At 42.3% G+C, this 22127-nt stretch overlaps 2 protein-coding genes across 3 annotated transcripts in view; one reads left to right on the top strand and one right to left on the bottom strand.

Annotated features, from left to right (window-relative positions):
* Positions 1 to 7529, top strand: part of LOC127441616 (adenylate kinase isoenzyme 5-like) — a 126901-nt gene extending 119372 nt beyond the window's left edge. The window contains exons 13-14 of the mRNA XM_051699215.1: positions 326 to 520; positions 6778 to 7529. Coding sequence (XP_051555175.1) covers positions 326 to 520; positions 6778 to 6843 — 261 coding nt within the window. The 3' untranslated portion in view covers positions 6844 to 7529. The remainder of the gene's footprint in view (positions 1 to 325; positions 521 to 6777) is intronic.
* A 6573-nt stretch (positions 7530 to 14102) lies between these two features.
* Positions 14103 to 22127, bottom strand: part of LOC127441612 (ZZ-type zinc finger-containing protein 3-like) — a 37890-nt gene continuing 29865 nt past the window's right edge. For both annotated transcript variants that reach the window (XM_051699206.1, XM_051699208.1), the window contains exons 10-12: positions 20384 to 20518; positions 19973 to 20073; positions 14103 to 15595 (exon numbers count right to left, since the gene is read on the bottom strand). In XM_051699206.1, the coding sequence (XP_051555166.1) occupies positions 15451 to 15595; positions 19973 to 20073; positions 20384 to 20518 (381 nt within the window). In that variant the 3' untranslated portion in view covers positions 14103 to 15450. The remainder of the gene's footprint in view (positions 15596 to 19972; positions 20074 to 20383; positions 20519 to 22127) is intronic.

Below are 22127 nucleotides of genomic sequence, written 5' to 3'. Positions count from 1 at the left end.
GAAGCGGGAACGATGTACCCAGATGAGCGGTCTGATATGTGGCTGTGCAGTTGTTACTGAGCAATATCAGACCACTAGATGGCGCCATTGACCACTCAGAATCGAGTATTCCAGAGAGCCGTGTAATAAATACAGTTATAACAGGTGATATAAAGTTAAAACAGGTAAAACTGGAATGTCTATAGTAACATTGAAATGTTAATTTAAAATGTTACAACCTTGTTTTGGATCCTGACATCCAGACTGACACCAAATGAATTGACACCTGCACAGATTCATTCTTAACACCTGTAATATGTAATCTGAGTGCATATGTGTGTTTCAGATGGGGCAGCCTGATATAGTGCTGTTACTGGAATGTTCTGCAGACATCATGAGGAGACGGCTGCAGCAGAGGGCCAGCTGCAGTCTGCACACTAAAGAGGCTCGAGACAGAGACACTCGCCGTAGAGTGGACGGATTCTGCAGTCTGGTCAATCCAGTGGTCGTTCACTATGAACACAGAGAAATTGTACATAAGGTGAGATATGCCAGTTTGCGGTAGGAAAAGAACTAACCTATAACTTGAAAAAATCCATGAATCCAGCAGAGACGTTTCAATATAATATGGGCTCTGAGGGAACATTCTGATTGGCTGCTCTAAACCTCAAGTTCAAGGGGAACATTTCAGCATCAACACTTGAATACTTGTGATTTTGCTCCAGTACTTGCATCTCAACCTATAATTCATTTTGTCTTTGTTAAGTATAATTTTGACTACACAAAGCACATTTATGTTAGCCAGATTTGGGTCTGTCGTGTCAGGGAGTTTTCACTCTGTGGCTCAGGGATCTGACTGGCCACAGTGCATCTGATTTCTAGTTGAAACATCCTCTGATCTCTCTGAAAGGGAAGCAGTCTTTCTGGTTATACTGAGTGGATGAAGATAAATTCTTTGACCAAACGTGAGCAGGATCAATCTCAACATGCACTAGGCTAAGAAACAGTGACAAGGCAGGATTAAGTCAATCAGACCAGTTCTTAGTCTTACCAAAAAGTAGTCTGGCTGCCAAAATGGTAATACAATGTTGTTTTGATATACAATGGTACTGATTTTACCATGGTACATTATGGTGCTTAAAATAAAAAAACTTACTACCACAGTACATGTCCAAAGAACCATGGTTGTATCATAATACATTTTAGGAAAATACTTAATGTTGATTACCACAAAAATTTATTTCGACTTGTCCTTCCTTTTCTTTAAAAAAAAAAAAAAAGCACAAATCTGTGTTACAATGAGGCACGTCCAATGGAAGTGTATGGGGCCAATCTGTAAACATTAAAATACTGTTTCAAAAGTTTAGCCACAAGACATACAGTAAAATGCATGTTAACATTATTTTAGTGATATAAAATCACTTACCTTTTCTGTGTAAAGTTATATCCACTTTTACAACTTTGTTGCCTTGAAGCAATGCCGTAAAACCTAAAACTGTAAAAATTACAATTTAAACAACTTAGCTCAAATAATACAGTTTTAACAGAAGAATTAATGTAAGTTCTTTATGTAAAATTATAAGCTTCACATTTCTGCCTTTAAATCCTCCAAAAATTGGCCCCGTTCACTTCCATTGTAAGTGCCTCACTGTAACCTCGATTTGTAGGTGGTGTTGGTCCCAGCTTTTAGCTAGTGTAGGAGTGCCATACAAAGGAGAAGCCTGTGATTTTTGACAAATTCCCACATATATAGTGTTCCCTATCTGTCACTATCTGTCAATGTAGTGACACTAGGGGTCACTCTTGGGAGCCCCAAACACCTCTGCTTTTTTGAAAAAAGGCCAATGAGAATTGGTGAGTGGAATTTGGATGCCACTCCCCCGGACATACGGGTATAAAAGGAGCTGGTATTCAACCACTCATTCAGATTTTCCCTTTGCAGCCGAGCGTTTCGATTCATTGAAGCTGAATTCATCTGCGAAGTTCATTCACCTCATCTGCTAGATTCTACGGTGCATTTCAGCGGCTTCTCCCCCTCTGCACCCGTGGAGTGCAGAGAACGCCCCTGGGCGCTTCGGCAGAAATAACTAAAAGAGTATCGACTTCTCGTTCGGAGCTACGGAAGATGAGTTATCGAGCGCAGCATCGGAGAGCGGGCTCGTCCAGTCTGATGCAGAGGCTTCAGCTGGCCTTCCTCCTTCGGGAACGGTCGCCCAGTCTCACGCCGACGTGGAAATGACGGACATGCTTTCCCGGGCGGCTGCGAGCGTCGGGCTAGAGTGGAACCCTCCACTCTCCCCTGAACCCTCGCGGCTCGACGATCAGTTCCTAGGCACGGGGTGCCGCCCACGGCCACGCCCCGCCACTGTTCCTTTCTTCCAGGAAGTGCATGAGGAGCTGACAAGATCGTGGGAGGCACCTTTTACTGCCCGGTCCCAGTCTTTCTGCTCCCCCGCTCTCACTACCCTCGATGGTGGAGCAGCCAGGGGGTATTCGGTGATCCCCCAGGTGGATAAGGCACTCGTGGTGCACTTCTGTCCGCAGAGTGCCGCCATCCGGCGCGGGTGCCCGAAGCTCCCGTCCAGGGCTTGTAGGTTTACGTCGTCCCTGACGACTGTGGCCTGCGGTGCCACTGGACAAGCCGCCTCCACCCTGCACGTCATAGCTCTCCTGCAAGTACACCAAGCCAAGGCGCTAATAGAACTGCTCGAGGGTAGTTCTGACCCAGGATTGATGCAGGAACTGTGCTCGGTGACCGACCTCGCTCTCCGGGTGATGAAGGTCACGGCGCGGTCTCTCGGGCAGGCGATGTCCACCCTGGTGGTCCAGGAGTGCCACCTTTGGCTCAACTTGGTCGAGATGGGAAAGGCAGACAAGGCCCCCAATTCCCAGGTTGGCCTGTTTGGTGACACCGTTGAGGACTTTGCCCAGCAGTTCTCGGTGGTGAAGAAGCAGACGGAGTTCTTACAACATATCCTGCCCGGCGCAGCTTAAGACCCCACACCCTGTCGCCAAGGGCGTCCTCCTACAGCAACAACACTGGCTCCGCCGCAGCCCACCCCCATGGCCCGGCTCCGGCATGGAGCCCTCCACAGGAAGCAGATGCCACCCGTCTCACGGCCAGCTGCTAAGAACCCAAGGAAGCCTTCGAAGCGCCCCCGAGACGGGCGACCCAGGGGCGAGGATTCCCTTGGTCCCCCTCACCTGACTCGCGCTGTCCAACCCATCACAATGGCTGACCCAGACCGTCCGACTCGGCTACGCGATTCAGTTCGCCAGGCGTCCGCCCAGGTTCAGTGGCGTACGCTTCACCATGGTGAAGGGTGAGAATGGCGCTACCTTGCATATGGAGATCGCTACCCTTCTGCGCAAGGGCGCGATAGAGCCTGTCCCTCCAGCCGAGATAAAGAAAGGTTTCTACTGCCCTTACTTCATCATACCGAAGAAAGGTGGTGGGTTGCGACCAATCCTGGACCTGCGAGTACTGAACTGGGCTTTGCACAGACTCCCATTCAAGATACTGATGCAAAAATGCATTCTAGCGAGTGTCTGGCATCAAGATTGGTTCACGGCGGTAGACATGAAGGACGTGTACTTTCACGTCTCGGTCTTACCTTGACACAGACCCTTCCTGCATTTTGCCTTCGAAGGCCAGGCGTATCAGTACATGGTCCTCCCCTTCGGCCTGTCCCTGTCCCCTCGCGTCTTCACGAAGGTTGCAGAAGCTGCCCTCGCCCCGCTAAGGAGGTTTCGGCCGTTGATCCAGGGCAAGCACGTGTTGGTCCGGATGGACAACACAGCATCGGTAGCGTATATCAACCGCCAAGGTGGTCTACGCTCCCATTGCGTGTCACAACTCGCCCACCGTCTCCTCCTCTGGAGTCAGCAGTGCCTCAAGTAGCTACGAGCCACTCACATCCCAGGCGACCTCAACACCGCAGCGGACACGCTGTCACATCAGGTTACCCTAAGGGGAGAGTGGAGACTCCACCCTCAGGTGGTCCAGCTGATTTGGAGTCGATTCGGTTGAGCACAGATGGACCTGTTTGCTTCCCGGGAATCCTCTCACTGTCCGCTTTGGTACGCCCTTACCGAGGCACCCCTCGGTATAGATGCGCTGGCACACAGCTGGCCCCCTGGACTACGCAAATACACGTTTCCCCCAGTGAGCCTACTTGCACAGACCCTGTGCAAGGTCACAGAGGACAAGGAGCAGATCATCCTAGTAGCACCTACTGGCCCAACTAGACGTGGGTCTCAGATCTCACACTCCTAGCGACAGCCCCCCATGGCGAATTCCCCTGAGGAAGGACCTTCTTTCTCAGGGACCGGTAGTAAACACTATCACTCAGGCTAGGGCTCCCTCTACTAGGTGCCTGTATGCCTTGAAGTGGTGTCTGGTTGCTAAGTGGTGTTCTTCCCGACGCGAAGATCCCCAGAGATGCGCAGTCGGATCAGTGCTTTCCTTCCTGCAGGAGAGGCTGGAGGAGCGGCTGTCCCCCTCCACCCTGAAGGTGTATGAAGCCGCTATTTTGGCTCATCACGATACAGTAAGTATTTGGGGAAGCACGACTTGATCATCAGGTTCCTGAGAGGCGATAGGAGGTTGAATCCCTCCAGACTGCGCCTCGTCCCCTCTCCGTAGTCCTTTGGGGTCTACAGGGAGCTCCCTTTTGAGCCCTTGGAGTCAGCTGAGCTTAAGGCACTCTCTTTGAAGACTGCTCTCCTGACTGCGCTCACTTCCATCAAAAGGGTAGGCCTGCAGGCATTCTCTGTCAGCGAATCGTGCCTGGAGTTCGGTCCGGGTTACTCTCACGTGATCCTGAAACCCCGACCGGGCTATATGCCCAAGGTTCCCACGACTCCTTTTAGGGATCAGGTGGTGAACCTGCAAGCGCTGCCACAGGAGGAGGCAGACCTAGCCTTGGTGTTGCTGTGTCCGGTGCGAGCTTTACGCATCTATTTGGATCTCACGCAGAGCCTTAGGAGCTCCGAGCAGCACTTTGTTTGCTTTGGTGGACAGCGGAAAGGAAGCACTGTCTCCAAACAGAGGATCACCCACTGGGTCATTGACGCCATCACAATGGCATATCAGGCTCAGGACGTGCCACCCCCTGTGGGGTTACGAGCCCACTCCACCAGGAGTGTGGCGGCCTCCTGGGCCCTGGCCAGTGCCGCCTCTTTGGCAGACATCTGCAGAGCAGCGGGCTGGGCAACACCCAACACCTTTGCGAGGTTCTACAATCTCCGGGTTGAGCCGGTCTTGTCCTGTGTATTGGCAGGCACGAGCAGGTAAGTTCCGGGACAATTGGCCCGGTGTAGACGTGTGCTCTTGACTCCCAGTCGTGTACACAGACTGTGATCCCTGGAGGACTTTCCTCCTTAGCCCTCTGGCAGTTGAGTTTGCGGAGAAACTCGCTGACCGGCCCAGTATGTGCGCTAATGAGCCCCTGTACTGAGGTAGGTGCTCCACATGTGCTGGTTCCCCGAAGGTGACCCCATGTGATATCTTCCGCAAAATTGTTTCCCTGACGGCAAACTGCGTCTTCCTTGGGTAGAGGCCCCTCTGCCTCCAGTCACCAAGCTCTGTAGAAACTCCTCCCCCTTCGGGTAGGACCTACCATGGGACCTCTCCACATGACATACTTCCAACAAGACTCAGTAAGACCATGTGACGTATTCCACTCAAAATACCCCCCCTTTTGGGCGGGGTGTGGTCTACGCAGTGTCTTCCCCTTGGGAGGGACACCCCCTGACGCAGACACTTATGGCTCCCAGTCAGTTAACAAATTCCACTATTTTTGGGGAGAAAAGAGAGGGAAAAGAGGCCTCAGCTGGGCTAGCCTGTCCCTGTAGTTGGGCAGTCGACTTGTTCCTGATGGACCGTTCGACACCCATAAGAGTGTTGGGTTACGTGACGGCCTGGTGCGCTGGCTACGAGGCACACAGCAGTCTGCCCGTCACACACCACCAGTTCATGTAACACAGTTCAGCTATTTGTGGCGTTTTGTATAGGGACCCCTAGTGTCACTACATCGACACAATGTCGAGTGAGTGACAGATAGGGAACGTCCTGGTTACTTTCATAACCTCCGTTTCCTGATGGAGGGAACGAGATGTTGTGTCCCTCTTGCCACATTGCTGAACTACCCACTGAAATGGCCGGGACCTGGTCTCGGCTCCTCAGCACAAAACCTGAATGAGTGGTTGCATACCAGCTCCTTTTATACCCGTATGTCCAGGGGAGTGGCATGCAATTTCCACTTGCCAATTCTCATTGGCATTTTTTCAAAAAAGCAAAGGTGTTTGGGTCTCCCAAGAGTGACCCTTAGTGTCACTACATCGACACAACGTCTTATTCCCTCCATCAGGGAACAGAGGTTACGAAAGTAACCAGGACGATTTTTGACATTATTTTGTAATATATAAAAGATCTGAAGCAAAGCAACATTAAAATTGAGTTGTCTTGCATTAATGTGGTATCCTAGATCATTTACAATCTGTTTATCGGTTTTTCCTTGAAAAGGACTTTTAGTCAAACAAAATGGATTTGTTGCACTATAACCATATCAGATGATTCAGTGATGGTGATCAGCAAAAATCATCAGACAGGTCAGGTGTTCATTATTTCCACAGCACACTCTACATGAAGATACATCTCTTTCAGTCTTTTCTTATTGCATTCAGAGCAGCTGCATGTTTTAGGATTTATTAGCGCTATATGGCAGTTCTCCTGTGGATTGATGCCCTACTTTTCAGCTTAAGATTTTTTACAGCCTATCGTGTCTTTGTGTTTAGATTGATGCTGAACAGCCCCCGGAAGATGTCTTTGAGCAGATCTGTCTGGTCTTGGACTCCTGCTAGAGATTTTGGAATCGCACTGCTCGCTGGAGGACGCAACCATCACCTACAGCTCTTATGCAGACTGACTCGCATTAATCATTTACACAAGTGTTCCTCACACACACTCATATAACAGCTTCTGTCAAGTCCACTTGGAAAACTACTATCCAGCTGAAAGCACCCGGCAACTTTTCAATTTCACCCCAGCCTCCTTCTCTGTATATCTACCCATGGTATGCCAATTGTTATCTCTTGGTATTGAACATTTATGCTAAATGCTAAAGGTAGCTTTCCATATGAAGTGATTCAGCTCTGCACATCATGTACATTACTACATTTACTAAACATTTTTAGTTTATTTACTGCAGTTTGATGGGAAGTAATGGTGTCTTTTACCCTGTCACCTAACCATTATTTTAACCTCGAGCACTGGAATCTGTAAAACTGATCAGCATGAATGAACCAGCAACTGGAGAGTGTTTTTTAATGTATCATTTATGTAATTTCGTGCTTTATATTGTACTAAGCATGCCAGAATAGTAATTTATTGCCATTGTATAGTTCATTGAAAGCAGAAATGAATGAGCTGGAGGGAAAGATGGTTATAGTCTGGTTCCAGGCTTAATGAAAGATTGAATTTCGCAATGAGGTCTGATAACTATATTCTTCCTTATCAAGCAGAGTGAAATAAAAGGACATCATATGTTTGTGTTTTCATTTTTTTCAGACAGTAGCTGAGAGCAAGAGATAATGTTTTCATCGAGGTTAATGGTTTGTGTAAGAAGACTACAAATTATTGGTCATTTGTCAGCTGCAAAATTAAAGCAGCTGCAAACTATTTCTGTGCTGCTAGTCATCAAACAGAATTGCAGGTTTAATTACTATTTTCAAACACTTTTCACAATCAGTCCCCGATCTTACATTGGTCAAACAAACATGTGGTCCGCCCCAAAACCACACTATTGGCTGAGAGCCGTCTCCAAGATTTCTGGTTGGATAACAAGCTTGGGCCACAGTCAGATTAGTTTTTTTGCCATTTACAGAGTCTAGAGAGTCGCGTATAGCCTACAGGTGTCATATCTCCACACAAAAAAAATTCAGAAGTGATATAATAGTTGTGGGTGAGAAACAGATCAGAAAAAGAAAAAAAGAGGAATGTGGAAGTGAAAGTGAACATTTACAGGTAAAAAAGGACATAAATATGTATCTGTTTCTCGCCCACACCTATCATATCGCTTGGGAAAACATGGATTAAACCACTGGAGTATTATAGATTACTTTTACATTGACTTTGTGATTTTTGCAGATTAAAAGTTCTGGCCACCATTCACTTGCATTGTATGGACCTACAGAGCTGAAATATTCTTCTAAAAATCTTCATTTGTGTGCTGCAGAAGAAAGAAAGTCATACACATCTGGGATGGCATGAGAGTGAGTAAATGATGAGAGAATTTTAATTTTTTTATTTGACTAAACCTTTGCTACTTTAACCGAGGACATTGATATATATATATATATATATATATATATATATATATATATATATATATAAACATTCATGAGGTGTAAACACATTGTCACATTATACCAGAGAAAATGATATAGAGATAGCAGATAGCGTTCATCAATAGCGTACCACCCTCTGGTGGCTGAAGTATGACATTATTATTACTAACACACCTGATTAATCTTCCTATAAATGAAGTCAAGGTCCCACTTTTTATTAGGGATATTCAATTAAAGGCATAGAGTTCACCCAACAATAGACATTGTCATCATTTTCTCACCCTCATTGTTTCAAAGTCGTATGACTTTTGTCTGAAAACACAAAAGAAAATTTTAGGCAGAATGCCAGCCTTAGTCACCATTCACTTTCTTTGTATATGGGTTTCATATGGGTTCAAATGTTTTTTTTAATTTTTTTATGAGCTATCCTTTACTACAGGGGTTCTCAACGGGGGCGTTCAAAGGATGCCAGGAGAGGCTGACAGTAAAGTAGGGTTACAGATGGGGGGCGTTTATCAGTCATAATAATCATATCTATAGTCAAGTTCCTCTTAGCATTAAAACGTTTATCTAGACTTGGAGTATATCTGTTGGTTCTCAATTATATTGGTACGCATTTGTACCACAGATCATCTGATTTTGAAGTCTAGCGATGCATCTGAAGTATCTGGTTTAGCAGCATCAAATACACAGGCGGAGGTACAACCTCGGCACCTGTATGGCTCTGTAGGTGGATACGGCTCAATGGACAGAGCAGCACGAGCACAAAGCAGGTGCATTTTTACTCGCAGACCGGACTCGAGCTCTTAAACTCGCAGCTTTGTGAGAAAGAGTGAGAAGCAGAAACCATTTGAATTGGGCACAGAATTCTTCACCACCACCCTTGAATTTACTATTGGAACACTGCCTGTACTGTAGGCAGAAATAAATTGATAATAAATATTATAATATCACAACTTCAGCTCTATTAAATTTGTCATAGGCTACATTAGGGGAGTGAGGGAATATAATTAATTTTTGTTACAACTTATATATATTTTATATTTTTTGTATTTTTAAAAAAAAATTTTTTTAAAGAGGAAACAGAAATGTGTTCATCAAAAAAAGGTTGAGAACCACAGCTTTACTACTATGGTCATAAACGATGTAAAAATAAATGGATTGTCGCAGGTAGATTTTTATTGGCACATTACACCAATTTCGCATTGCATGTAAACACCTTAACCGCCGTTCTCACCGGTTTATCCAATGTGGGCATGTGTTAAGCAAAGAATAATTTCAAATGTGATGTAAACGCAGATTTCTTTCTTAGATGGATTTTTTTAAATAAGCATATTTTTTGGGGAGTAAGTAAATAAAGTATTGGTGTGCATGTAAACGGGCTCAATGACTGGAACAGCACTTGAATTTGGATATCAGACGTGAGGACGGAGTAAATCGATCAACCCCGACTACAGTGAGCATCACTTGACATCAGTTCCAAGATGGTGGTGACCGAGCATAACGTGGTGTTGGGTTTTTGTGAAGTATTTTTCCCTGCTCGAATTGTATGAACATGCAATATACAAAAAACATGAGAATTTTGTGTTCATAACTTTTATGTTTTAGCCATAATTGGCATAACAACACAAAATGTTCTTGTTCAGTCACAGTGCCATCTTGTGATGTGTACATGAGAACTTGAAGTGTAATTTTAACTCGGGTATCCCACCTCAGACCGCGTTTGGAATGCAGCAATTTACCAAACTGGCTAGCTTCACATTGGCTGCTACCGAGGTTGGGGTATGGGTAGTTTTGGAGGTAGGGTTTTAGGTTTAGGATTAGTATAACTGCAGGGTTCCCACTCTTTTCAAGGCTGTAAGATTAAAAAAAAAAAATACATGAGTGGCCATTAAAATTGTGGTTATTAGAGGGTTATTTTTCCAAATTCCGTATTCGATAGTTTCATTAAATTTCATCATCAAAATGGTGTCTAATCAAATGAATTTGTTACAAATACAACCCCAATTCCAAAAAAGTTGGGACAGTATGAAAAATGCTAATAAAAACAAAAGGAGTGATTTGCAAATTATATTCACCCTTTGCTATATTGAAAGCACTACAACTACACATTATATGATGTTTCACCTTGTGAATTTCATTGTTTTTTGAAAATGTACAGTCATTTCAATTCAGTTGATTGCAACACACTCCAAAAAAGTTGAGACAGGGGCAATTTAAGACTAATATCAATCTGACGAGTTGAAATAACAAGGCGATGTGAAACAAGAGATGTTAAACAGGTGAGGCAATCGTGTCATAGTATGTAAGGAGCCTCAAAAAACAGCCTAGTCCTTCAAGAGCAAAGATCATTCAAGACTTGTCAATTTTCCAACAGATGCTTCAGCAAATAATCCAGCACTTTGAGAACAACGTTCCACAAAGACAAACTGGAAGGATTTTGGGCATTTCTCCCTCTACAGTGCACAATATAGTTAAAAGATTCAAGGAAAAACATAATTCATCTGTATGGATATCATGAACATGGGCTTGAGATTACTTTAGTAAACCTTTGTTAGTCAACACCACTCGCCACTGCATCAACAGATGCAAGTTAAGACTTTACTATGTAAAGCAGAAGCCATACATCAACACTGTCCAGAAGTGCTGCTGACTTCTCTGGGCTCGGTCTCATCTTAGATAGAAAGTAGAATAGTGGAACTGTGTTTTTTGGTCCGATGAGTCCATAATTCAAATAGTTTTTGAAAAACACAACCGTCGTGTTATCCGGGCCAAAGAGGAAAAGGGCCATCCAAGCTGTTATTAGCGTCAGGTCCAAAAGCCAGTGTCTGTATGTGCCAGGGGTGTATCAGTGCCCATGGCATGGGCAACTCGCACATCTGTGAGGGCACCATTAAAGCAGACAGATATGTACAAATACTGCCATCCAGCACCGTTTTTCCAGGGAAGTCCCTGCATTTTCCAGCAGGTCAACTTCAAACCACATACTGGCCGAATAAGCAGAGAGTGCGGGTGCTAAATTGGCCTGCCCACAGTCCTGACCATCTCCAACTGAGAATGTGTGGTGAATTATGAAGCACACCATCTGGCAACGAAGACCCCATACCATTGTGCAGCTAAAGAACTACATAACGGATGAATGGGGAAATTCCACTTTCTAAACGTAAACTTGTGTCTTCAGTGCCCAAATGTATAATAAGTGTTATTAGAAGAAATGGTGATGTTTCACAGTGGTAAACACTCAACTGTCCCAACTTTTTTGGAGTGTGTTGCAATCATCTGATTTGAAATTACTGTACATTAAAAAAAAAAAAAAGGAAATTCAAAAACATCATATAATGTGTAGTTGTGGTGCTTTCAATTTAGCAAAGCGTGAAAATTTATAAATCACTCCTTTTTGTTTTTATTAGCATTTTTCATACTGTCCCAACTTTTTCAGAATTTGGGTTGTATAATAAAATGAAAATAGAATTATTTTAACAAATGAAGTGCTTTTCAACAAAATCCTCACAGCACAATCCGAAACAACACGAGATATTTTTGTCAAATGACCTGCTGCACAACAGATCATCACAGTTATATGGCTTTAATAATTATTATTGCATTAAACATCATCTTATTTCCCATCCCACAAGTCCATTTAAATCAAGCTTTTATTTTGGTGTTTTTGTGCGTTTTTGATGGTAGTTTCTCACCTCTGGATAAGCAGTTTGCTACATAACCCAGTGTGATAATTGAACCCCAAAAAGCTATGATTTCATTAAAAGAATCATATTGTCTGTATGTGTTGCACACTTCAGAGCGCTCTGCTTACTATCATCTACTACACACATACACGCACTCATAGTATGCAGGATGCTCATGATGAAGTGTTTTCAGTGTATGAGCGACTGGCTTCACTCATTCATCTTAAAGCATGCAGCACATGCAGCTTATACTGTATATTTATTTATATCACAGCCTTTTACAGTTTAATAATCACACTTGAACATAGCAATTGTAATTTGACTAAGTGAGCATTAAAGCATTCACTTTTGTCACAGATACACTATATTGCCAAAAGTATTCGCTCACCCATCCAAATAATTGAATTCAGGTGTTCCAATCACTTCCATGGCCACAGGTGTATAAAATGAAGCACCTAGGCATGCAGACTGCTTCTACAAACATTTGTGAAAGAATGTGCCTCTCAGGAGCTCAGTAAATTCCAGCGTGGTACTGTGATAGGATGCCACCTGTGCAACAAGTCCAGTCGTGAAATTTCCTCGCTACTAAATATTCCACAGTCAACTGTCAGTGGTATTATAAAGTGGAAGCGATTGGGAATGACAGCAACTCAGCCACGAAGTGAAATGACAGAGCGGGGTCAGCGGATGCTGAGGCGCATAGTGCGCAGAGGTCGCCAACTTTCTGCAGAGTCAATCGCTACAGACCTCCAAAGTTCATGTGGCCTTCAGATTAGCTCAAGAACAGTGCGTAGAGAGCTTCATGGAATGGGTTTCCATGGCCGAGCAGCTGCATCCAAGCCATACATCACCAAGTGCAATGCAAAGCGTCGGATGCAGTGGTGTAAAGCACTCCGCCACTGGACTCTAGAGCAGTGGAGACGCGTTCTCTGGAGTGACGCATCATGCTTCTCCATCTGGCAATCTGATGGACGAGTCTGGGTTTGGCAGTTGCCAGGAGAACGGTACTTGTCTGACTGCACTGTGCCAACTGTGAAGTTTGGTGGAGGAGGGATTATGGTGTGGGGTTGTTTTTCAGGAGCTGGGCTTGGCCCCTTAGTTCCAGTGAAAGGAACTCTGAATGCTTCAGCATACCAAGAGATTTTGGACAATTCCATGCTCCCAACTTTGTGGGAACAGTTTGGGGATGGCCCCTTCCTGTTCCAACATGACTGCGCACCAGTGCACAAAGCAAGGTCCATAAAGACATGGATGAGCGAGTTTGGTGTGGAAGAACTTGACTGGCCTGCACAGAGTCCTGACCTCAACCCGATAGAGCACCTTTGGGATGAATTAGAGCGAAGACTGCGAGCCAGGCCTTCTTGTCCAACATCAGTGTCTGACCTCACAAATGCGCTTCTGGAAGAATGGTCAATTATTCCCATAAACACAATCCTAAACCTTGTGGAAAGCCTTTCCAGAAGAGTTGAAGCTGTTATAGCTGCAAAGGGTGGGCCGACATCATATTAAACCCTATGGATTAAGAATGGGATGTCACTTAAGTTCATATGCGTCTAAAGGCAGATGAGCGAATACTTTTGGCAATATAGTGTATGTCAAATTCAGTTACATTCTGCATTTTATAGCTAATGCAATTTTTATAACAACTCAAATGTTATTTTAGTTAACACTACAGCAGTGTTGAAGTGAAAAAAACTGCACTCTCAATCCTTAAAGCTTGAGTCTCCCCAAACCTTGTCAGCAACACAATCAAACAGTTTTATTATACTAAAATATTTCAGATATAAGACAAATAATTATATTCCAGGACATTTAGACATTTTTTCTCATTTACCATGACTTTTCCATGACTGGAAAACTCAATTGCAAAATTCCAGGTCGTGTGGGAACCCTGGTAACTACATGTAGGAACTTTAAATGTAAGCACAATGTAACAGCATGTACACAATAAGTACATTGTATTAAATGCTTAATTTGTTTAAAGCCAGTAGTAGATAATATTTAAAGATACCTACATTTAGATATTAAATTTTAAATGAAGAACAGTTAAGGAAATAATCTTAATAACCGAGTCATGTGGTGTAGAAAGACTTTTCACATACTTTTATTTCCACAGTTCTCTAACATTTTTTTATTTTTTTACATTATTTAAGAACAGACTGTTATACACAGATATTGAAGCAGGTCAAAGGAGGGGAAGTGAACAGAACAGAACCCAATACAAAATGGTCTACTCAAAGCACAACAAAATGTGTATAAAATAATGTGGGAGCACCAGTGTGGTGACTACCACCAACTCGATTTCATCCGTTATTTTAATTTTTTAAAAAGATTAATAAAAATACAATCTTTTCATGGACCGTGAGAAAACTGCAAAAATTAGAGGGATCTAAAGGTGATGATGATGATGATGATGATTGGGCAGTTTTTCAGAGGGCAAACGTGACACAACTTCTTTATTTTATTCTTCTAAAACAAGTGGCCAGGCTTAAATCGACTGCACAGAAAAAAAAAAAATGCACACGGCAACTACCACTGGCTACTTTTCACCATATATTTGTAGACTCCACATGATCAACGACAGTACACATTGAGAAAAGAAAATTCTATAGGACCGTAGAGAGCATGATAACGCCTTCTGAATCTCAGCTGGTCTTCTCCGTGCTGTAGTGCTTCAAGGTTTGGGAACCTATTGGGTTACGTGGAGTGGGTGATTTTTTTTTTTTCAGCATTTAAAAAAACAAATTGAATGTAAATAAAGTGACAACATCATGTAATGGTCATAAGAGGAAACAAAGAGCAGCTTCTAGTGAAAGTGGTAGCCCATGGCAAGAGACACGTATGGGATTTGAACATGTGAATTGTGAGCAAACCTCCTCAAATTGGTTAAAAACCTGGTATGAATCAAAGACAACAGTCTCAGCACCAAGTCCCTTTCCTTCTACTTTGAGCTCACACACAAAGCTTCACTTATAAATATTTCAACTACAGACGACACTTTGCTCTTTAACGCAACCCCACCCCCGCCACTGATGAAGCCGCAGTCGCAGAGGTTCGACGGCTTGTTCAAGTGCTCCTCGGAGAGAAGCTTTGCAGACATCTGTCACTCAAATAGCAGAACAAAGGGAGGAGTCGAGTTGCCTTCTAAATGTCCTGGGTTTGGGAATGTCGGTGTGCCTTTCTTTCCTCTTTCCTTTGAGATAGTGTGTTATTTGAGGAGACCTGGTTTGACAACCACGGCAAGGTGTTGCCCCCTCCCTCCCAAAAACCCTCCCCCACCCCCAATTCAGCAGTGGGTCGGGGCAAGGTGCGGCCCATCTGTGGTACCCTCTCGCCCAGATGTAAGCATTTCTTTGACTTGGATGATGGAGCCATGCACAGAATGCCCTGGGGGCTGCGGCCCAGCCCTGGATATTAGCTCTGGAGCTCGTCCCTGTCATCTGTTGGCAGGGAAGTAGTTGGGGTCCAGGTAGTTGTAGCCTGTGCTCTGCGGTAAGCAGTAGTCTTTGTCCAGAAAGGTTTCGGCCTGGTAGACTGGCTCCATTCTGTGTGTGGGCTTGTGGGTCTCTGTTTTAAACAGACTGAAGAGATAAACAGAAAGTTGTGTGGTTAGGACAATACTGGTCCAATACAATCCTTTCACATTGCAACTGTGTTATATAAGGGCGAAAGTTTTGTGCTTGAGACCGATCAAGTAACTGTACTTATAACTTCTCACAGGGCAACATAATTGCTTAAAGGAGTAGTTCACCCAAAAATGAAAATTATTTCATAATTAACTCACCCTCTTGCCATCCCAGATGTGTATGACTTCTGGTTTTTAGAAGAATATCTCAGCTCTGTAGGTCCATTCAATGCAAGTGAATGGTGACCAGAACTTTGAATTTGAAATTTTGAAACAGATCAATATTTAAGACCTTTTTTCCTGTAAATGTCCACTTTCACTTCTACATTCTCCTTTTTTTGTTGGTGTGGCAATTAGCATTCTTCATGCATATCGCCACCTACTGGTCATGACTGGTCAAAGGTGGAGATTTATAGTAAAAGAGGACTTATACATTTATCTATTTTTCCACCCACACCTATTATATCGCTTCTGAATCATGGACTTACCCACTAGAGTTTCATCAGTTTTTGCCGACTTTGTGATTTTTGTTGCTTCAAAGTTTATCACATTCACTTGCATTGTATGGACCTACAGAGCTGAAATATTCTTGAAAAAAAATCTCCATTTGTGTTCTGTTGAAGAAAGAAAGTCATACACATCTGGGATGGCATGAGGGTGAGTAAATGATGAGAACATTATTATTTTTGGGTAAACTATCCCTTTAATGACGCAAAGTTGCCATATAACTTCACAACAGGACTGATATTCTCCATTTTAAGTTGCAGTATTTCCAGTAGCAGTATTTCCTGCCATCATTTTCCTTTTTTTGTCCACTTGCACCTGGCCAAAAGCAGCATCGTGGAGATCTCATTCATCTTTATTTCTCATTGGATTCTGCATCAATCCACATAAATTTATTTAAAATCAATTTGAAATTCTGACAAGGTATGTACACTAATGTCTGGGGATTAACATGACCAACACATTTTGTGAAAATAGAGGGGAAACAATGTGTCACACGCTTGAAAAAACCATGATGTGCACTGATTTAGCGATGATAAAGTTTGAAGTGCCATTTCATTGACCATGTTTACATGCATTTAAGAAAACTGTTTATTCCAGGGTTTTTGCAGAAAGTGGCGTTCTGAAACGTCATGTAAACTAGAACGCTGATTTACTTTCGCCATTTAAGGGATTAAGAGAAAGCGGTTTAACACACCAAGGTTTCTCCTGAAGAGCACAGCTTATTGTGGTTATGTAAATGCATAAGCAGCATTGTTACAGGTTTTTGAGGAGTGCGCTGTAAATAAATAGTATATCCGTAAATAAAGCGAAGAAACAGAATAAAATAGTGACGATTTCCTCAGATCCCATGTTTGTCATTTACAAGTGTCGTGGGAAAATTATGTTGCTGTGGAGAAAGCTGCTTACTGAGTCTGACCAAGCCACATACATAAGGGAGTAAAGAGAAAGCCATGAACACAGCTCATGTAAACGCATACACCAATTTGGAGCCTTAACTTCAATGTCTTTCCCCACTTTCTGTAGCTAACACTGGCATTTATAAACAGGAGGTACTCGCTTGACTCAACTGCACAGCCTCACACAGAAATGGATTGTGTGAAGCACTGCATGCTTATTTATTACATGCGACGCATGTCCCAGGGATAATAAACACAAGAGACCATTTACTGTACAGAAAATGAAGATTCTTCATCCACAAGTGGGCGAGTGATATGGGCAAGCTGCTGTATCTCTTCGCATCACGCAAAAACGCTCACTCACTTTCATCTGAACCCGTTTCAAAAGAGAAACCACCCGAGAGAGACCCAACATGTGCACATTAGAGACTGAGAAGGACGTGTCCATTCAGCAAGCTTCAGCAGGTATACTGTAGAGACTGAACGGCAGCCAGAGAAAATAATGAGTTTTGAACTCGAGCATTCAAAATTTTTATCTCTGTATGTAGTGTCTAATAATGCATTGGAAATGTACACTTAAGTTTCTCTTGCCATTAAAGTTTGATATGAATTGAATCTACACATTTGATCCACTGATTTTATGGCATGTACAGTTGTGCTCAAAAGTTTGCATACCCTGGCAATAATTGTGAAATTTTGGCACTGATTTGGAAAATATGACTGATCATGCAAATTTAAGGATAGTGATCATATGAAGCCATTTATTATCACATAGTTGTTTGGCTCCTTTTTAAATCATAATGATAACAGAAATCACCCAAATGGCCCTGATCAAAAATTTACATACCCTTGAATGTTTGGCTTTGTTACAGACACACAAGGTGACACACACAGGTTTAAATGGCAATTAAAGGTTAATTTCCCACACATGTGGCTTTTTAAATTGCAATTAGTGTTGTGTATAAATAGTCAATGAGTTTGTTAGCTCTCACGTGGATGCATTGAGCAGGCTAGATACTGAGTCATGGGGAGCAGAAAAAAAAAACTGTCAAAAGACCTGCGTAACAAGGTAATGGAACTTTATAAAGATGGAAAAGGATATAAAAAGATATCCAAAGCCTTGAAAATGCCAGTCAGTACTGTTCAATCACTTATTAAGAAGTGGAAAATTCAGGGATCTCTTGATACCAAGCCAAGGTCAGGCAGACCAAGAAAGATTTCAGCCACAACTGCCAGAAGAATTGTTCGGGATACAAAGAAAAACCCACAGGTAACCTCAGGAGAAATACAGGCTGCTCTGGAAAAAGACGGTGTGGTTGTTTCAAGGAGCCCAATACGACGATACTTGAACAAAAATGAGCTGCATGGCCAAGTTGCCAGAAAGAAGCCTTTACTGTGCCAATGCCACAATGTGTGCATGTACAGCAAAAAGGTAAACTAGGTCTTTTGAGAGATTTTTGTCTTTTTGTTGTCTTTTAGGGGAGAATGTGTTATTCCCATTGAAATCTTCAGAAGTATTTATTTTTTTTCTGATAATTTTTTTTTTATTATTGATTCATACAGATATCAAAGAAAAGCAAAACATATATACACAGAATCAACATTTAACCCCCACTATTACCCCACCCTGACCCTCAACAAACATCCCTGTGGTCACATATAGTATACACACACACTTGACATGCCTCACAGCTTCTGGCACACTGCAATTTGGAGTGACGAGACCAAAATAGAGCTTTATGTTCACAACCATAAATGCTATGTTTGGGGAGGGGTCAACAGGGCCTAAAGTGAAAAGAATACCATCCCCACTGTGAAGCATGGTGGTGGCTCACTGATGTTTTGGGGGTGTGTGAGCTCTAAAGGCACGGGGAATCTTGTGAAAATTGATGGCAAGATGAATGCAGCATGTTATCAGAAAAATACTGGCAGACAATTTGCATTCTTCTGCACGAAAGCTGCGCATGGGACGCTCTTGGACATTCCAGCACGACAATGACCCTAAGCACAAAGCCAAGTTGACTCTCCAGTGGTTACAGCAGAAAAGGTGAAGGTTCTGGAGTGGCCATCACAGTCTCCTGACCTTAATATCATCGAGCCACTCTGGGGAGATCTCAAATGTGCGGTTCATGCAAGACGACCAAAGACTTTGCATGACCTGGAGGTGTATTGCCAAGATGAATGGGCAGCTATACCACCTGTAAGAATTTGGGGCCTCATAGACAACTATTACAAAAGACTGCACGCTGTCATTGATGCTAAAGGGGGCAATACATAGTATTAAGAACTAAGGGTATGCAGACTTTTGAACAGGGCTCATTTCATTTTTTTCTTTGTTGCCATGTTTTGTTTTATGATTGTGCCATTCTGTTATAACCTACAGTTGAATATGAATCCCATAAGAAATAAAAGAAATGTGTTTTGCCTGCTCACTCGTGTTTTCTTTAAAAATGGTACATATATTACCAATTCTCCAAGGGTATGCAAACTTTTGAGCACAACTGTATATACTTGTATCAAAGAATAACACCTGTAAAAAATATGTCTAATTAACTACTGTACATATTTAACGTACATATTGAAATAATTTAATTAAATGAGGACTAACCAAGTTTTTTGAGACAAAGTATAAACATATTTATGTTTTCATGTTTATTGTAATGTATCATGTACCATAATTTAATCGTGATTAAATCGTGATTATTCACAGAAAAACATGCGATTAATTAGTTAAAAAGCTTTAATCGGTTCACAGCCCCAAAAAATAGGGTTCCTATGCCATTGCTGAAAAATTGTGATGCACTAAGATTTGTTTTTTAATCACATCATGACTCTATGAATCAAATTGGAATGAATCAAAAGTGCCTAAAATGATTTAAAGTATAGAGGCTGGAGGCAGTTAAAGGGGTAGCTGGCAGACTGTGACTCACCAGTCAGAGCAGGTACTGCAGAAGTCCACGGCATGGTCCTGTGGGCAGTCCTGGCAGTGCCACCGAACACCCTGAATGGGCTCCATGCCACACACATCACACTGAGAAAGAATTACATGCAAAAATGAATTAATAAGAACAACATTACACTTTCCAGATGATCCATAATCCTGACCTAGCTAAACTTCTGAGGTTGGCAATTTTGCCATCCTATCCCATCTTTTGGGATGTCCTGATAGGAAAAATGATTCGTAGAGAAGAAAAGAAAAAATCTTTTCACTTTTAAAAACTGGTGTGATATGAGAAGATATATTGTACCTTAATATAAGCTTAATTTAAAAAGCACATAAGTCAATATAGCTAATATACGCAATATGTTAATCACCTGCGAGTGCATTTGTGTGTGTGTACCTTATAGCCGACGTGCTGTGTGAGAGCGCTCTCGGCCTGGATCTCCTGTAGTTTCTGTTTCTTGAGTTTCTTTAGCTCCAGTAGCTCCTTGTACTCTGGCAGGTGCCTCAGCTCCTCTGGTACACTGTCCTCATCCTGAAACATCATAGCAGAGACAGAACTCAACAGAACTACTCACCACACCAAACCTACTGCTTTTCATACTATAATTTTGAAATACTGTCCTGCAATGATGTGCCTTTTTTCTATTTGGAGGCAAGGATAAAACATTTTTTAAATCACACAGAAACTCCCCATTATCTCTCCACTCTCACTACAAGTAAAAACTAAAACAGAATTAAATATTCTGGTGACAATTCATTCAGATACCTGAACATTTTTAATGAAAAGAACAATGAAAGAGTAACAAATTAATAATGAATTTTCCCTTGCATCTGCTTATATTTGAAACAACTTGATAATCACTATGAAAATAGGTTCAGATTAATGAAAGGAAAAGCGATACATTCATAAAATCCAATTTAAGCTCCATTTTGTTTGATTCCAATCTTTCCAAACAGGTTTTGATTTGTATTTCGAGGTTATGATTTGTAGTACTGTTTTTAGTGCATTTAAGGTACACTGATGCTTGGCAACGTGTGGCAGGCTCTGTTCTCTGCAGGGTCCACTGACCCGGCATCTCATAAAGGTTACATATCAGAGGCAGAGAGAGAAAATGTCAACCCACTGCACAGCCAGTTTACAGTCATGGTAAACACAACCCTGTCTAAAATCCCCAGTCAAGTCAGCTCTAATGATGTTGGCAGTGGTGTCTGTCAAAAGGCACATCATCATTACCAAATGATCAAACATCAAGCAAATTCCAGCTGTGGAAATGCCAGTTTGCTGACTTTAATGGGTTTCCTGTTTGAGCAAGATCATCAAATGTTTGCCAAAAGGAAAGGGTGGGAGTTACTATGATGAAACAGCTTTTTTTTAATTTATTTATTCTGCTGTTAAGTCTCAGAGTCTACAAACTGCACAAACACTGAAGTCAAGTGAACAAAAAACAATATGCTCTTAAATCAATTGACGCAACAGAAGGGAGTCATTTGGGTTTGGACTATTAAAGGAATATTCCGGGTTCAGTACAAGTTAAACTTAATCAACAGCATTTGTGTTGTGTCAATGTTGATTAACACAAAAATTAATTTAGACTCGTCCCTCCTTTTCTTTAAATAAGGCAAAATCGAGGTTACATGAGGAACTTACAATGGAAGTGAATTGGGCCAATTTCTCAAGGATTTTAAGGCAGAGATGTGACGCTTAAGCACTCACATTAATTCTTTTGTTGAAACTTGTGTATTATTTGAGCTTTACAGTTGTTTAAATCATTGTTTTTACAGTTGTTTTAGGGTTTAAAGGTGTTACATTGTCATGGCAACGAAGTTGTAAAATTGGATATAACTCCACACAGAAAAGGTTGGTAAACCATTTTATAACACCAAAATCATGTTAACACACATATTGTTTATGTCTTGTGGCTAAACTTTTGAAACAGTGAGTATTTTAAAGGGATAGTTCGCCCAAAAATAAAAATTCAGTCATTGTTTACTCACCCGTGTTGTTATAACTCCATTTGACTTTTTTCTTTTTCTTAACACAAAGGGAGAAATTGTGAAAAACATTTTGTGCTGTGATGTCACACAGTGGCAGGTTATGGTGACCACCTCTTCAAGTTTCAAAAGCACGCAAAAGCATAAAT

This window comes from Myxocyprinus asiaticus, chromosome 5, assembly GCF_019703515.2.
Source record: "Myxocyprinus asiaticus isolate MX2 ecotype Aquarium Trade chromosome 5, UBuf_Myxa_2, whole genome shotgun sequence".
NCBI classification, from domain to species: Eukaryota; Metazoa; Chordata; class Actinopteri; order Cypriniformes; family Catostomidae; genus Myxocyprinus; species Myxocyprinus asiaticus.
The sequence above is the reverse complement of the archived record's forward strand: the minus strand, read 5'-3'. Positions and strand labels throughout refer to the sequence as shown.